The sequence below is a fragment of the Panthera leo genome, chromosome A1 (assembly GCF_018350215.1).
Source record: "Panthera leo isolate Ple1 chromosome A1, P.leo_Ple1_pat1.1, whole genome shotgun sequence".
Classification (NCBI taxonomy): domain Eukaryota; kingdom Metazoa; phylum Chordata; class Mammalia; order Carnivora; family Felidae; genus Panthera; species Panthera leo.
In genome coordinates, this window is record NC_056679.1 from 24667375 (window position 1) to 24685862 (window position 18488).

Here is an 18488-nt window from a genome sequence, read left to right on the forward strand (position 1 = left end):
GTTGCCCGACAAATAGTACCTTTCAGTGGAATAAGGATCTCACTAGAGCCAGGGTCTTGTTTTCGTTTCTGGCTCAAGTTTCATTACTGGGAGAATGCTGGATGATATGTACGGTCAGAGGCTAGGGAGATTAAAGAAACAGAAGCTTTTTATAAAAATGATTATTTACACTCTAACACATCACATGATTTACATTTTTTTTTGGTCTCCACGTCCAAAATATATGAACCGGGTAATTTGCATTAACTAGGAATAAGACAACTATGGGTAGCTATGAATACTTTCCTCTTGTACGTGGAACATAGGAAGGAGAAGAAGGTAAAAGGTATGAAATATGAGGTTTGGGTTGAGCAAGGGTATTTACATAGGATATGAAAGGAAGAGTCGTTGTGTTATAAAGAACACATATAGAGGCATATCTAATTCTTATTTTGCTTACGAGCGTGATTCCCTAGAGATTTTCTTCTAAAACCAGTTAGCAGAACACAAATGAACCAGCACATAGAATATAATGTATAACGAATAGTTCCAAGTTATGTGTAAGATTGTAATGTATTAACTAGTGAATTCATAAGTTTTAAAAATTGATAGTTTCCTTTGGGATTACCTTATTGTTTCCCCTTCGTTTTGCTTCTATGATTCTTTTCTTCTCTAATTATCTCTGAGACAAATGCCTCTCCCCACTTAGTGAATGGTAAAGAGAGAAAGGACATACTAGGGACAGGGAAAAGTGTACCAAAAAAACTTTTCTAGGTCAGAAAGAGCCGCTGGACAGCATTTAAGAAAACAGAGCTTGAGAGCCTGACACTGTGTTTGTACATCGTCACTGATCTAACTGTACTTGGTTGACTCTTTTTTGTTCAATATGATTATCAAGTGTCACGCAACAAATTCCATCACCAAATAACGATTGTCATTGAATTGACATGGGAGTCAAATTGCTACAATAATTGGTGACTCATACCTCTATGTGTTATCAATGAATCAGATGACTATAATTTCTAAAATCCTTGCCAGATCTAACATCCCATAACTTGATGGTTGGTTTTAATTAAAGGTAAGCAAGAAGGAAGGAGGAAAACTGATATCAACGTGTCCAGCTGGGTACTGTAGACATTGGCAGTGTCATCTACAGAGAGGAGAAAGGGAGGGGACACACGGTTATTTGGCATCTGTGTTGCCCCATGCGCTGGGCTCGGCGACTTGGAAATGTCATCTCCTACACCCTAGGAATCGTTGTGATGCCATCTTAAAGAGAAGGAAACTGAGCCCTAGAAAGGGTAAATCAAACAGGAAGCGAAGAGTTTGGATTCAAAGCCACCTTCCCCTCATTCCAACTCATTTCACTGCGTAGTACCGCCTCTAAAAAGTCTAGAAATTAGGAAGAGAGCTAATTTGATGGAGGTCAGACTTAGTCATAGGGAGTTCGCAGAGAGAAGACAGGTGGTCCGGAGTGCAGCCTGGGAGAGATGCGGGCTGGAAGCCCAGTATCACGGTCCTCACCTGCGGTGGGTGAGGGCTGATGCCGGGCCAGCCCCTCACCAGCATCCTCGGGGTGGGGGGGGTGGGGGGGGCGGTGCTGGCTGCCGTGGAGCTTGGTGAGCTCACCTGCCTGCCACCATCTGGGTCACACCGTGAACTGAATTCCTAGATAAGACAATCATTGACGAGATACTCCAAAAGCTTTCCCATGTCACTTCAAAATGGCGAAAGCATATAACAGCTTAGTGGAACTAAATATTACGCAAATAAAGGACTTACGCAAAAAGATATAGCGAAGAAATGAATGAGAAAATTCCTTCATGCATGGCTTTTCTTACTATCTTTTCGCTTCAGCATACACTCTGGTGTCTGATAGCTACTTACGCTCGAAGAGAGGAATGAGAATGCGATTATATTTTAACCGATCACATGGTATTGAAAATGTTTTTATTCTTTGCGTATACCGTGGTGGTACCTGTGTATGGGGGGATAGCTGCAGCTTTGTGGGCGGATGCATATCTGATTCCTCCCTCCCAGCCCTCCACTAGAAAAAAACATTCCAAACTCTTCTTTCCGTGAGTAAATATATATATTATATATATATATATTTATATATATATATAATATATATATATTTATGGCCTATTAATTATATACGGCCTAAATTATACATATATTTACGGCCTATTATCGAAGCTAAAAGGGAAATCTAATTTCATTCAGGGCGAGAGACTTTGATGAATTATCTCTGGGGGCGAGAATACAACCCCTTCTAAAAAGAGCTAACAGCCTGGCTTTTCCCTAAAGCTGTTCTTTGTTACCGTTTTCTTGTCGGGATCATTTTCCTAATAACGCTTTGTGTTCGGGCAACCTCTTAGGGGCTGATTTGGAGGTGCATTTTGATATGTCTCATCAGTGAAACGCCCCCGGAAAGAGAACAAAAAAACTTTTAAAGGCATAAATGCCATATGCCAGAGAGAAAGGCAGGCGAGCAAACAAACAAAAACCAAAACAGGTCTCCGTAGTCAGTTGCTATTAAAGGCCAAACACCGGAAAGGGCAAAAATGAAATACTAGCAAGAACCTTCTAAACAGAGACATTAATTGTGTTGTGCTCTGATTACCTAAGTGCAGCCTGTCAGCGGAGGCTATTTATTTGAAACAGACAAGTGGGGGAAAGTGAAAAGAAAAGGAGGAAAAAGAATCGGAGAGTGGAGGATGGTTGAGGAGACAGGGCTTCTGAATTATTAATAGACCAGAGGACTTGTTCCTTCTGTCGACTTCATACACTATCTGCCGCCTGGAGAGCAGTTTATTCTCTTTCCCTTGGTTCCCCCTGATATATTATTTTCATCTGAAGGAGCAGGGCACCATTGGCCTTAAAAAGCTGTAGTGCATAAAACAAAATTGTAGCCTTGAGCTATGTTCCATTGTTCAGAGGCGTCTCCCCAGCTTTTCAAATTCAAACATAATCTTTCAGAACGAGGGCAAATGTGAACCTTTTCCTTGTAAACCATAGCAGGGGACAGAGCTTGATGAAAATAATCATATTCTTAGAGGGGAAGCAACAGAGGAAATGCTGTCTAGTATTAATCTGGAGATAGCCCCGGAGCTGCGACTTACAAGTTATGCAGCCTTGGACGATTTACTTGTCCTCTTTGAGCACTGGTTTATTTTTTTGTGTGAAATGACCTGTTATTTCACTGTGCTTACACTTTTAATTCTATATTTAATGCAAGACTGGGTTTTTTTTAATTTTCAAACGGCTATTAGTTAAATCCTGTAACTGTATCACTTCACAGATGCAATCAAAACATGTCTTTATGTTTTCGTGTCCCTTTGCCCCATTACATTCCATGTGACGGAATAATCTTTCTCTGCCCCTGCAGGGAAAGTGTGCAAATTCTGACTTTTTAGTCCGCTCTCAAGTAACTGATAATTTTGGGGTCGTGTTAACGCACAGACAATCTCGATTCAGAGACTAGAATATTGGGTCCACTCTAGATATTATGCAAATGTCAGGCTTTAGAGGAAAACAACCCTTCATCCCTCTCCATACATACACCTGACCCTTTTTCTCATTAGTCCTTTTCTTGGGCTTTAACTTCTTCGGAATGTTTAAGATTCCTTTGCGGAGGAATTTTCCAGACCAGGGATAGATGCATCTCTGGCAACTCCATGTTTCACCCCTAGGAATCTTGCATTCACTCCCAGGTTCTTGCCCTGTGGGTGACACTATCAGTCAACATCTGAGTTCTAACTAAGCACCATGAGGGGTTTCTTCGTTTGGCTTTAATTACTCTCCAGCCAGCTAGAGACCGGGTCCATTCAGGTTTAGCTTCCCCGGAAGCAAGCCAGGCACGAGTCCTTGCGTCTCTAAACTTGAGGGAACATGTTCAGACTGTGCCATTACCCCTCGGCAGTCCTCCCTCTTAGGTGGAAATGAAGTAAGTAACGCCCCCAAACTTCATCCCCTTTGGGAGAAGGGGTACTGACCGAACTGCGACAATTTGCTCCAAAGAAATATTTGCACCACTCTCCTCCCTTTCTCCGCTCAGACCACTTTTCATAGCCTCTTTCTGATCAAGTAAGGGGGCATAGAGTCAGGAAGCTGACTTTCAGGAACTGTGTAAGTTCTCCATTAGGTGGCCTGACAGGACCCTCGTCCCACTCCCTGATTCCATGATGCTGGCACGTTAGCCAAGCAGATGGAGACAGAAGAGTGTAGCTGATCACAGCTGGTGAGCTTGGACACATCGGACACTTGGACACATTAATATATTTTATGGTGTGTTCTTACTGTCATAATGTTAGCCCTCCCCTTTTCCCAATTTATGCTTCTGTATTTTCTCAAATCTTTTTCCTCAACACAGAAACTCATTGGGATAACACACGTTTTTACCTTTACCTTTTCTTTTTCTTTCTCTTTCTGTTGACTCACTTGGGTCAACTACATTAGAAAAATGCCCTCATCTTCTAGTCAACACAACACTTCCCTTACATGGATTTGGAATTCGGCCTGTCTGAATAATGGAGAGGTCATCGCTTTGTAAGGCATCCCATCCCATTGTTAGCGTCACTCGTCAGGAAGTTCGTTATAATGAATTATAATTCTAATGATAAGGATTTACTTATATGACTGCCCGCTTTTTTGTACCTCACATCAAAAGAGGGCTTGGAGTTTTTTACTCTTTGGTTTCAATTCCCCAGATGGGGCCCAACCACCTTGTAAATAAGGGCCACAATCCTGACCCCAGGTTTTAAGACCGTTGATTCAGGTCAGGTCCCATCCTGCCCATTTTACTCGTTTCACTTCCTGGTACATTCGAACATAAGCCCCATATTCCTGCCCACCCGGATCACTTGTCATTCCTTGAGGTCTGATTTTGCCTTTCCACTTAGACATCAACACTTATACCATTTCATCTCCGACCCATTTGCCAAACTTCCACCTGTCTCGGTCATCTGGCCTCACTTCCCTCTCTTTGCCAGATCCTGCCCACCTCAGAAGTCCAACTCAGAGTGCCTCCCCTCTCTGACGACCTCAGCCCCAAATGACTTTTGACTTTGCATTCTTGTAACAGAGAATACAATCTCAGAGAGCACTTACATGGTTTATCCCACGCATTAGATGTTTGTATCTGTTGTGGAATAGTTTCCCCAGGAAGCGGGCTCTGAGATGGAGATTTTGCAGGTAGGAAGTTTACTGGAAAGTGATCTCGGGACCAACATTTGTGCAGGAATGAAGGAAAGAGAACTGGGCAGAGAAGGGATTGAACAGTGACACAGTCACACAAAGGCCTGGAGTCAGGAAACTGACTTGTCCTTGCAGAGCTGTCCTTGCAGAGCTGAGTTGTCCTTGCAGAGCTGTCCCAAACTGGGGCAAAGGGCATATGCCTCTATAACCCATATTTATTAGTGGGATGTGGACTGTACTTGGGAGGGGGCATGACCTTGGCAGCATGGCCTTCTTCGGTCAAGGAAGAGTCCTGGAAAGGGACTCGAGTGACAGCTGCCAACACTTGCAGAGCTGGGAAAATGAAAGTTCTTTCCTGGATGGGGACCTGGGGAGCACAATATGCCACCTCCTACAGTTCAGTTTTTGTGCCATTCAGATCAATCTGCTTCAAAAATCAGCTTTGGGAGCAGCTCCTCTGGGATTCTGGGTGCTCTCTTCCCCTGGAGGAAAGGTACGAGAGGAGCATTAGTGGAATGAACTGCATCCCGCCACAGCTATACCTGGTCTTGAGACAATAAGCAATACTCACCATTTTCCTTTTCTACAATCCATTCTGTTTTCCCCTCAGCAGCACCTACCATGGTCTAGGCAACGCACCTGGTGAAATGACCCAGACCTTTGACCTTCAAAGGTCTCAGCCTCCCATCACCATGCCCTCTTGAGCCGTGGCTGTTGCACTCGTCCATATACATCAAAATTGGACAAGGGAGTATTATAGAATGCCTAAGCTTATCAAGAATACCGAATGTATTCTTCCCTGCCAGCTCAATTGTGTGCATGCACCCCTCAATATCCTCCTGATGGTCAAAGTCACTTACACCTTCCAGAATAACTCTTCTCCTTCCTGATGATCTTTGGGGACAAGGAGACTGCAATAACTGTCTGTTTAACAAGACTCTTGCCAAGACTCTTGCCATGAAGAAGCTTTTCTTCTCTGGGAACCAGAAATTTTAAATTTACAGAGCCGTATTTATAGATTTCAAGTACAAATTCCCCAAATTCACCTGGAATGATGGTAAAGAAAGCTACTTCAATCTGGTTCCTGGAACCATGTATTCTAGCTTGTGGGGACACCACACCATATAACGATTATTGATTTAAAATATATATTGCATCCTAAGAGGATGTTGCCTCTTTCCAAGCTAGCACCTCAGCTAATCCATTCTAATGGCTGTATGAGGCTGGCGGCTTCTGAGTGGTGTGGTAGGTGATATGCCCAGTGGATCCCACAGTAATGTGCCCATTCTGCACATCCCTTGTTGTAAAGTGGATCCCCTAATTGGTTACAGTATTAGGTGAGATCCAGTATCGATCAAACACTATGTAAGTCCTTGTATGGTAACATTAGCTGTGGCCCTGCAGGTAGAAGAGGCAAATCAAGACCCAGAGCAGAAGGGGAGCAAAGTAGGCAATTTCTCACCAAGCGGTTGCTTGGTCTCTTCAAGGTATAGTGCTGATTAAAGGGCTTGATTTTGGCTTCTGTTGCTGGCAAGTTGGACATTTGGCAACAAGAGTTGCCCTATCAATCTTGGTGAGTAAGAACCCATCCCGCGGGGCCACGCATAGCTTCACATTTGCCATCATGGCTATTCTGTTCAAGGACCCTTTGTGCCAGCACTGGGGTGACTGTTGACAGAGGCCGACTGACATCAACTGCCCACTTATTTTGTTTACATAGTTATTGAGCGCCTATTGTTTTGTGGGTGCTCCATGTTAGGTGTTACAATGTGCTACAAAGATTGTACTTTCTCCCCACTTCCATAGTCCTCCACGAGGCAGATGCCAAGGTGGGATGAGACATGCAAGAGATGTATTGAGAAAAGAGAGGAAAAAAGCGAGAAGGGGATAAGAAGAGGTTCTAGGGAGAGATGTGAGACTGCAGTGTAGGTCTGCAGTGGAGGAGAAAGAGGAGGAAGCAAAGTGGAACACGGAAGGTCTTAGATCATAGTGCACCTCTAAGAAAGGTTTTGCAAAGTTGGTAAGACAGTTCTTGAGCTCACGTCACCCATCAGAAGAGCCCCTCATCTTTCAGCAGTGAGCCTGCGTTAGTATCCCTGCCATGCTCACTTATTAGCTGGATGCAGCCAGTGAAAACTGTGGCCTTAGCACTAACATGAGGACAGATTTCCAGCACAGCAGCTGGGGCCTTCCATCAATTACACATATTACAGCTGGTGATCCTAGAGGTGTTCTCAGGGCCACTCCACTCCTCCATTAGCTGGTCATAAGGGACCTCCACATGTGGCAGGTGTCAGTATGAGCTGAGAGAGAGGTCCTGGTATAACAGTAGGGGATGCCACAGGGGTCTGGGCCACCTGCTCAGGCACCTCATTTGTGTCCCCGAACCCTACTCGCGCCCGATCCCGGATGTTCCGCTTCTGTCTTAGGATGGTTTGCTGGTCGGCCCACCCAACCTCACGACGTGACAACTGTATTAGTTTCCTATTGCTACTGTAACAAACGAGCACAGGGGAGGGTCTTAAAACAACACAAATTTATTTTCTTAGCTTTCTGTAGTTTAGAAATTAAAAATGGGTCTCGCCGGCCTGAAATCAAGGTGTCAGCCACCACTGTGTTCTTCTCTAGAGGCTCCGAGGGGAAAATCTGCTTCTTTGCTTTTTCCAGTTCCTAGAGGACACTCTCATTCCTTGGCTTGCGGCCCCTGCTTTTACCTTCAAAGGCAGCAGACGCAGGTTGAGTCCTTTTTGCATTGAATTACCCTGATTTCTTCTTGGGCCAAGTCTCCCTCTGCCTCGCTCTCTGTCTCCTCTCTCCACTTTTGAGGATGTTTGCAAAAGCACTGGGTTTACCCGGATAATCTAACACGATCGCCTCGTCTCAAAATATCGAACTATATTTGCAAAGTCGCTTTCATTATGTAAGGCTCACAGGTTCTAGGGACTAGGACATGGACATTTTAGGGGGCCATCATTCCGCCTGCCAGAGTGCATATGACAGGACACAGGTCATGATGGGTGAGACTGACTCCTTGACCACGAGTTACCCAGGGTCAGGCATTCCCTTTCTACCAGGGCCCAGTAGCATGTCAGGAACTGTTTTTTTTGTTTTTTGTTTTTGGTTTGTTTTTGTTTTTTTTAACATTTATTTATTTTTGAGACAGAGAGAGACAGAGCATGAACAGGGGAGGGGCAGAGAGAGAGGGGACACAGAATCTGAAACAGGCTCCAGGCTCTGAGCTGTCAGCACAGAGCCCGACGCGGGGCTCGAACTCACGGACCGTGAGATCATGACCTGAGCCGAAGTCAGACGCTTAACCAACCAAGCCACCCAGGCGCCCCAGGAACTGGTTTTTTTGAAAGGTGTATAATTCTCCTTGGCAGATGTCATGGCCTTGCTGTAGGTATCTATGCTGTGACCCTCCTGTTGGGACATGCCAAAACCTCTAAATGGCATCTTTTCCCACCGCAGAGGCCTCTAATCCTTTGTAGTCTGGCAGGCCATATGGTCCAAGTGTCAGGGCTTCTTATGCCACAGCCTGAAACTTTCTTCTCTGGGCCTCTCAGTCACAAAGATGATATTCTTTCCTGTTACCCAAGAAATGGGTGGAAACAGTATTTCCAGGTGAGGTAGATCCAGAACCCGAGACCTCCCAGGAATCATGCTCCTTTCCTTATCAGGAGAAGTATAAGATGTGCGCTTCCTTTGGGAGGGAATTCCCCAGGCTATCCCAGATCACAAGACCTTTAAAATTTCCCTAGTATGGGGGTGCCTGGGTGGCTCAGTCGGTTAAGCGGCCGACTTCGGCTCAGGTCATGATCTCGCGGTCTGTGAGTTCGAGCCCCACGTCGGGCTCTGTGCTGACAGCTCAGAGCCTGGAGCCTGTTTCAGATTCTATGTCTCCCTCTCTCTGACCCTCCCCCGTTCATGCTCTGTCTCTCTCTGTCTCAAAAATAAATAAACATTAAAAAATTGAAAAAAAAAAATTTCCCTAGTATGGCTCAGAGTTACCTGAGTACATTTGCCATAAGTTTCTTTGGGAAGGGACAGAGGAAGTCACGATCATATACCCTTTCTATGCCATTGCAGGGTCTTTCCTTGTGGGGACCTGGCTCCCCACTTCAGGCAAGAGATTCCGGGTCTACGAACTGGCCTGCATCCTGGAAACCGGGCGATGGGTTGTGACTCTTGATTGGGCGAGCTGCCCTTAGCAACTCTCATATTCATCCTTGATTATTTTGATTGTAAAGGTTGGGCAATACTTTTGCTGACAGGTATTTACCTTGCTTCTGGGAACTCTGTGTACTCTTAACTAACCCCGTAGATTTCCGCGGGTCATGCCCTTCTGGCTGCCACGCTGACCTTGCTGTTCATTAAAATAATTGGGCCCAGCTAGTCAAGGGTGGTGAAACACTGCCACCTGGCTTCTATTGTGTACCTCTTTCAACATCCCCATTGTTATTCTGCAATGTCATCCCTTACCGTCAGCTCTCAGGATCTACTCCCACCTAATACCCTCTTTTTTTTTTTTTTAATTTATTTTAATGTTTGTTTTATTTTATTTTATTTTCCTTTTTGGTGTTTATTTATTTTTGAAGGAGAGAGAGAGACAGAGCGTGAGGGGGGAGGGGCAGAGAGAGAGGGAGACACAGGATCCTAAGCAGGCTCCAGGCTCTGAGCTGTCAGCAGCCCAGAGCACCCCCCCCACACCCGACAACGCGGGGCTCGAACCCGTAAACACTGAGATCATGACCTGAGCCAAAGTCGGAGGCTTAACCGACTGAGCCAGCCAGGCGCCCCTGTTTATTTATTTTTGAGAGACAGAGAGGCAGAGCGCAAGTGGGGGAGGGCAGAGAGAGAGAGAGACACAGAATCTGAAGCAGGCTCCAGGCTCCGAGCTGTCAGCACAGAGCCAGATGCGGGGCTTGAACCTATGAGGCATGAGATCATGACCTGAGCCGAAGTTGGGCACTTAACTGACTGAGCCACCCAGGTGCCCCTTCTCATACCCTCTTAACTAGTAGCTAGGGTTAAGTCATGAAATAATCCGACTGTGGAAGTGCCGAGTATATTAAGAAAGGAAAGGGACTATATCCCTAGAGAGGTACACTTGCCCATGACACAGCATTTGACATTTTAGTTAGATCCTTGGAAGGTGGTGCTAATTGCTGTTAGGACGGTTTTTGGAAGCTTGGAGAAAAGAGTGGCCTGCATTTAGTGAACTAGAAATGTCAGAGCTATTATGGCAGATGGTGAAAGAAAAGACTAAAAAAAAAATTCCCCCAACAGGACGTGCCGGGTTAGAAAACCCACCACACTCCCCTGATGGGCTCAGAGCACCTTGGAAAACAATAAGGAATGTGCTAGCAAAAGGGTGGCTTTTTCACAGAGTAGCTTTTTATAAATAAAAGTTCTTTTTTTGGTGAATAAATAATCTGGAAAGGCATAAAATTGGGGAGAAAAACACCGAGATATCATCCCCTTTAGAAAACATCATTAACATTTTGGTGATCATTCTTTCAAGCATTTCTTTGTATATTTATATAAACCCTGTGACCACAGAGACCTTTAGTTTTTGAGAGAGAGAGAGAGTCCACAAGTGAGGGAGAGGGACAGGTGCAGAGAGAATCTCAAGCAGGCACCATGGTCAACACGGAGCCCAACACGGGGCTCGGGCTCAATCCCATGACCCTGGGATCATGACCTGAGCCAAAATCAAGAGTGGGACGCTCAACTGACTGAGCCCCCAAGGCACCCCTCTTTTAAAAAGCAATCTTATTTCCTCTCCCCACTTCCCTCACCTACCCAATCCTTAGAATGCCATTCCACACCACCCAAATCAATGTTAACTCTGTGCTGTTTCTTCGTTCATCAGTTTTCTCCTGCTTTTGACACGGGAAATTTTCCTTTTTCTAATTTATTTATTTTTCACAAAAATGGGATAATATTGTATAGACTTCCCCACATCTTGCTTCTCTCCCTTAGTGCATCATGTAAATCCCCCTCAGATAAAGCTAACTCCTTCTTTATAATGCTTATAAAACATTCTAGAATGTTCTGTTACTGACAAGTAACAGTTCTGTTACTGACAAGCATTCGTGGGGTTTCTGGTTATTGTTACTATGAATGGTCCTGCAGTATCTGCCCTTGAACATATTTCCTTAAGCACTGGTTGAATAATTTAATGCTAAAACCTTACCGGAGATTGACACAAAATTTCCTAGTCTGTTTTTTTTCTGTGAGCCAGTCTTTCCTTCTTCTGAAAATCAAATCTCCAGGCTTATTTCCAGAATTTAAAATCTTTCAATCAGGCTTTCTAAAATAAAACCATCTTCCACTCTATCAAAATTATTCTCATAAATCACAAGTCAAGTGATGTCTTTTCCTAATTCTTAATTGCCTACAACATAAAGACCGATTTCTCAGCATGCATTCACAATTTTCTCTAGAGAAGGACTGAAATAAGTTTTCAAACTCATTTCTATTTAGCTACTCTCCTATCCTACACTTGGCAACAATGAGCAGCTTGCTATTTTCCCAACAGTGCCCTTTTGTCTCCTGCCACAGTGCCTTTACACACTCTAAGTTACCCAATCATCACCTCCATGAAGCCTTTGCTAATAATGACAAGCAGAAGTTGTCATAACCTCTTTTGTATTTCCAGAGCTCTTGTTACATGTTTTTTTTTCAATGTTATAGAATAGTACCAAATTATTTCTCAAACTTTGTACCAGTTTGTATTTTCACCAGTAGTGGAAATGATTTCCTAAAGCCCTTCCTCCTTGCTAACACTGGATGCTGTCTGACTTTTTAATTTTTCCAATTGAGTGGTTGTGAAATGGAATCCCCTTACAACTTTAATTTTTAATTTTCTGACTCACTAATAAAGTACAGTATTTCCATTCATTTATTTTTTTGTGACAATTGGGTACTATAATTCCTTTCTGTAGTCTAGATACTAATCCTTTATCAGTTACACATATTGAAAATATCTTGTTTGTTTATCTTTTTTCTCTTTATGATGTATTTTTTTATGCATCATTTCCTTCTAGGTTTGTGCTGTATTGTGTGGTAAGAGCTCTTGCCCAATTTCTATGAAATTAAAATGTGTCTACCCCAAAGAAGTAGCAATTCCACTTGTAGACAAATTCCAGCCCAATATATTCTTCAGCACAGATGATAACCTTGAACATACAATGTTGAGGGAAAGAAAATAAGATACAGAAGGACACGTACAGTATACCAATTTTATAGAGTTACATCAAGCAAACCTAAGAATGTCTTAAGAATCTACACATTCAAGAATCCATCATGTGTTCAAGAATCCATAGTACAGAGAAAAAGTAAGGGAATGAGCCAAGTGAAAATTTAGGGTAGTGGGTACCTTTTGGGATATGGTAAGGAGGCAGAGCGGGGAGGAACCCACAAGGAGCTTCAAGGACACCAATAACATTGGATTTCTTAAGTGGTGTAATGGGTTCCCAGGCATTCATTTTATTATGTAATAAGCTAGTGTTAGCATTAATATTCCCTTATGCATCAAATATTTAATTTTTAAAACTATAACTCATGCACGCACACAAACACACACACACACACACACACACACACACACACAGAAGAAAGAAGTACGTACTCTGCAGACTGACTCCCATTCAAGAGAACTATTGATTTGGCAGTCGATTTGGAGCAGAAAGAATGAGAAAGTGTATGTTCTCTTTTTAACCCTTAGCCTGTAGCAAGATCCTCTTTTCTTTTACTATTTAAAGTTTTTGTTTTTCCTTTTTACAGTTACCTAGAGGATTATTTAAAAATAAACCTCATTTTAATTTTTTTATTTAACCTCAAAATTCTGTTTTATTCTTTCCCAGTGGCCAGGTTTTATCAGCTTTTCCTAGAACCTCCAGGCAAGTTCAGATTGTGCAGAATCTTACTACAACATATGAGGTAATTTTTCCCTCATTTATCTTTACATTTGAGCCTTGAATAACACGGGTTTGAAATGCATGGATCCTCTTACACACAGATATGTGAGAGAGAAAAGTATAGTACTGTAAATGTATTTTTCTTATGATTTTCTTAATAACATTTGATTTTTCCTAGTTTACTTTATTATAAAAATACAGTATATTCAGGTGCCTGGCTGGCTCAATCAGTTAAGTGTCAGACTCTTGATTTCAGTTCAGGTCATGATCTCACGGTTTGGTTTGTGAGATCGAGCCCCACTTTGGGCTCTACACTGATAGCACAGAGCCTGCTTGGGATTCTCTCTCTCTCTCTCTCTCTCTCTCTCTCTCTCTGCCCCTCTCCTGCTTGCACTTTCTCGCTCTCTCGAAATAAATCATAATTCATTGTTATTAAATAATTTATTATTTAATAAAAATCTCTCAAACTTAAATTAAAATACTGTGTATAATAGGTACAACATATAAAATATGTGTTCATCAACTGTTTATGTTATCGGTAAGCCTCCACTTAACAATGGGCTATTAGTAGTTAAATTTTGGGGAGCTCAAAGTTATACGCAGATTTTCAACTGCACAGGAGTCAGCACCCCTAATCCCCACATTCTTCAAGGATCAACTGTATATCGGCTTCATGGTGTCTAAATTTTGTGTGCCATGTTCTCTCATATGTTGTCTGACTTAAATATAGCTGACATAAACCCCTCTTCTTATAGACTTCTCCCCCTCCCCATAATCACATGATTTTGCCAGTGCTAAAATCAAAACATTCTTCATTTGTGCTATTGGCTTTTCAGCCAATTTCATCATAGTAGCACTTTGGGAGTGAAAGTTGGTACTTACAAAGATGTTATGATGACAGAAGTCCAATAGAACTTTGCTTACAAAATAATGGTTCTTAAAAAGGAATAGGCAGCAAAACTACAGGGGAGCGTTTGTTAAAATCTTCATGCTTGGGACCCATCTGCCCAGAATGCCTAAGGTGTAGAAAGCTGACAAGAGTTACAAGATGTCATGGTAGAAAATTGGTGGCCCCCTGCTTGTCAGTGAAGGTTCTCCTGAAGCACACATCAAAACCAGATTGAAGATGCCAGCTATGTGTACTAAGAGGAATGCTTGGGAAGGACGAAGAGGAGGAAGTCAGAGATGGCAGGGGGCACTTTCAGACCAGACACAGCTCTGACACTTTTGCGGAAACGGAGACTTTGTAGATTACGGGGCAGTTCCGATGAAGGTCTGGCTAGACCAGTGGTCAGTCCTGAAGCCAAAGCCACCGGGCTTTGGAAACCCATATCTCGCAAGAAGGGTCCTGCAAGAATATGCCCTCAGTGCCTGGTCCGTGGCTGGCTGCAGCCCCGGAGCAGCACGGCATCAGGCTCGGATGGATCAAGGGGGCAGTGGCTGGGAAGGCCTTTCAACTATGGTCCTCTCAACAGAAGCACCGAGTGGTGCGTTTTCATGGCCATCACAGCATGGACAGAGGACATACCTCTGGAGGAAGCGTTAGAGATTTAGAATCTTAGTTCTTAATCTGCCACTTCCTACATGTATGATTTTAGACATGCTGGCTGTGAGCCTTAATTTCTTCATTATTTCCACAATGGAAATAGCAACACCCGCCTCGCCTACATCAAAGCATAATTATAATGGTCAAAGGAAATGGGTGTGAAAATGCTTGAAAAAAGTGCAGTAAAGTAGAAAAAAAAAAAGTCAGTACTATTAAAAGTCATTGCCCAAAGCCCATAATTAGATTAAAGAAAAGGAATATCAACATGATAACAATATCAAGGACATGGAATTTTTATTAAAGAAGATCAACAGTAAATTAACTTTCTTTCTAGAGAGAATTTCATTTCTCCTTTAAACATCTGACATACACATCCAGCTTTAGAATTGGGTCATAAATATATTCATTGGTTCATTCATTCTTGTCTAACCAAATATTTATTGAGTGCCTTGTATGTTCCAGGGCCTCTCTACTGGGGTCACAGAAAAGAATAAGACAAGCTCCCTGCAAAATAAATGTTTACACTGCCCCGTGTGTGAATGGGGACCAGCAGCTAGGAAATGTCTGTTTCATTTCTCCTATCGATACATGGTTTATGGCTTTAGCTATAGATGAGAAGGATACGAACAACTGTTTTCATTTTTATCAATTCTTCCCCTTGAAAAATGCAGATTGTTCTCTGGCAGCCGGTAACAGCTGAATTTATTGAGAAGAAGAAAGAAGTCCATTTTTTTGTGAATGCCTCTGACGTAAGCAACGTGAAAGCGAATTTACATGACAACGCGATTCTGTTCAGGTAGGCATCGTTCAGTATTTCTTGAGCAGCCATTAGACGCACCTATGAGGCATTGTATTAGCAGCCAGTATAATTGCTTTCTGGAAAAAATAAATACTTACACTGAACATGACAACACGGAAATCTCTGAAGTGGACCGGTAATGAAGTTTAAGTGGCCAGCTCTGCGACCTTGGACAAGTGGCTTCACCTCTCACAACCTGGGTCTCTTGCCTGAAAATGACTCAGACTCAGTGATCTGGGGAGCCTCCTATAGTTCCTCCTTATTCCTTCCTTTTTTTAGTTCCTCTGCTCTGTGCCTAGACCTGGGGAGCAAAATTGTCATTCACTTTAGCAGGTTTTGCGGTATCTCTTGAAAAAGCAGCTGCTGAAGGCGATTCGGCTTCCTTCCTTGCTTCGCAAGGTCAGTGAACATTCCTGAACGTCTGGGCCAAACTAAACGTTGTATCAGAGGCAATTTCTGTCCAGACGCCACACCCCCTTCCTCTCGGATGCTCCTGTTCAACGTCTCCATGCTATGTCCGCTGTTCAAGAGCCAGGATTCCACCTGCTATGCTAGCATTCCTGGAGGCCAAGCTCTCTCCCGCTTATCAATGGGCAGCCTTTGGATAAGACACTATGATGATTATTAGTAATATGTTATAGGTATTTACCGCCTTCCTGGAACTGTGCTGAGCTCTTCTACACATTGCTTCATTTAGTTCTTATTTACCTCTGTAAGATAGATACTATCCTCATTAGGCAGATATGAAAAAACTGTTTCATACTCACAAAGGAATTTCTCAAGATCATAACACATAGAACATAGCAGGGCAAAGAGTTGAACTCAGACTTCTCTGATGTCAAAGCCTTGGCTTTTATCCGCTGACCCCTCCAAAAAAGGGAATAACATTAAAATGATAGCTAACTTTCAAACTGTTCATCCCAGGTGATGCAACAGCTTAATTCACTTAAAATGTTTGCCTAGTTAACAGTGTGGCAATTCTCAAGAGAATTAAACAAGATGCCTTTCTGGTACCTTCTCTTTCCCTGTGCTTCTGTTTCTCTAGAGACTTGATCATCTTTGGCTATGCAGAACATCTGGTGTAGGTCAGTGAAAAACAAAAAGAAAAGGCTTTCTGCTTCTCCTTGGTCCTCAACTGAAAACAGAATAATACAATGTTAGTCTGGATTTAAGAAAGTTGTCCATTAACCTTAAAGACACTGACGAATCACAGTCAAGGAATGTTGGTAATGGTGAGGAAAGGGTGAGTTTGGGGGGGCCTTCAAAACACATCACAAAGGAGCCACTTTCTCTCAGCTGTCATGTGGGTTCCACCAAGAAGGTCTGTGAATTTCAGCTTGCTACAGCGTGAGGGGTTATTGTTTGCACCTTGATGAAGTTTACCTTGTTAAATTTCTCAGTGATTTTTTTTCCCCATGCTCACCTGTTGCTGTATCCGCAGTGGGCCGTGGGAGAATCAGAGTCCTGTTGGGAAATCAGCTGTCCCTCTGTTTCGTCCCCCAGCATCCTGGTGGAAGAAGTGGCAGATCTTATTCAACAGCAGACTGCCAATGACACGGTCAGCCCCCGGACCTCTTCCTCGTACTACGAACAGTATCACTCGCTAAATGAAGTAAGCCATTACGTTGCTCTCCAAAATCACTATTTTAATTTAATTAGCATGGCCATTTCAACCATGGGATATTATTAAAAAACAGAATTAGTGGAAGAGAGTAAAAAAAAAAATTACGATTAGGTTGATTATACGGTGGTAACCTAGCCTCTTGTGGATATCTTCCCTGGGGAGGTTGCATTCTACTAGGACCCTGCCTGTAAGCAGGCTGTTTGTCCAGAGTTGAGAGTGTCTCTAACTGCTAGCAGTAACACTACACGCAAAGGAACAACAGGAAATAAATATAGGGCCTTTTTATTGACACTGCCCCAAAGAAATTAACAGTCTAACTAATCATGTGTCTTTGGACTATTACCCTGATAGTATTCTTTTTTTTTTTTTTTATCCTGATCGTATTCTTACTGAATAATTGCTACATTTTCTCTCACTGAATTAGAGGAATTTACTCACTCATACTCACTCATGGTAAATACGTACGTTTTATTCCCCTTAGGAGGAATCTATTTAAATGAATAATGTTACTGATGATAATACCACTTGTATTTTTTTTAACGTTTATTTATTTTGAGACAGAGAGAGACAGAGCACGAACGGGGGAGGGGCAGAGAGAGAGGGAGACACAGAATCCGAAGCAGGCTCCAGACTCTGAGCTGTCAGCACAGAGCCCGACCAAGGGCTCGAACTCACGGACTGTGAGATCGTGACCTGAGCTGAAGTCGTATGCTTAACCGACTGAGCCACCCAGGCGCCGCTGTATTTTAATCTTTAAGAAGTTGATTTTTTTCCCTATCAGTACTTATAGGTTCCCATTTGCTACAGGGAACCTGAGAAAAATGCTGCTGTTCGGCTGTAACCTTTCATGTAACACTCTCAGAACCGTTTCCTCATATTGTTAATTGAAAGGGTAAACTCCTTAGAGGACTTTCTTTTTTATATAGTATGCTCCAAGTAATAAAAATCCCTTGATACCTTTTATTCCTTCATCGGAGTATGCTGCTGTATTGCCTAATGTTAAGTATTTTTATCATCTTTGGCTAGGTGCCCAGAAACTGTTAAGGACCATATCCATGTTTTTAAGACATCTAAGACTTAAGAAATACGAATCAATTTGCTATTTAATCTTCAAAAGCATCTGTTCCTTTCCAGTTAGTTAAACCGGAACTCGGTCGGCTTCTAGAATCCATGTGCCTGACTGATTGATGGGGATCTTAAAATTGCATCCCCTCCTTTGTCTCTCCTCCCTTGTCTCTATTCCCCTGAGACGTCTCCCCTCCAGTGTCCCCAATCTGATGCCGGAGATCGAGACGCTCGGTGGGTGTGATTTACAGAATCACTGCTGTGCTGAATTCGATGGGAAGAGGGGAACGCCTGAAAAAAGTACTTTTAAATATTTTAAGAATATTTTTTCATGATTTTGTTCAAAAAGGT

The 18488-nt window shown here is 42.9% G+C and overlaps 1 protein-coding gene across 1 annotated transcript in view; it reads left to right on the forward strand.

Moving 5' to 3' along the window:
- The window catches only part of CPB2 (carboxypeptidase B2), a 49818-nt gene that overhangs the window by 593 nt on the left and 30737 nt on the right, over positions 1 to 18488 (forward strand). Inside the window, exons 2-4 of the mRNA XM_042903809.1 lie at positions 13050 to 13125; positions 15321 to 15445; positions 16952 to 17060. Coding sequence (XP_042759743.1) covers positions 13050 to 13125; positions 15321 to 15445; positions 16952 to 17060 — 310 coding nt within the window. The remainder of the gene's footprint in view (positions 1 to 13049; positions 13126 to 15320; positions 15446 to 16951; positions 17061 to 18488) is intronic.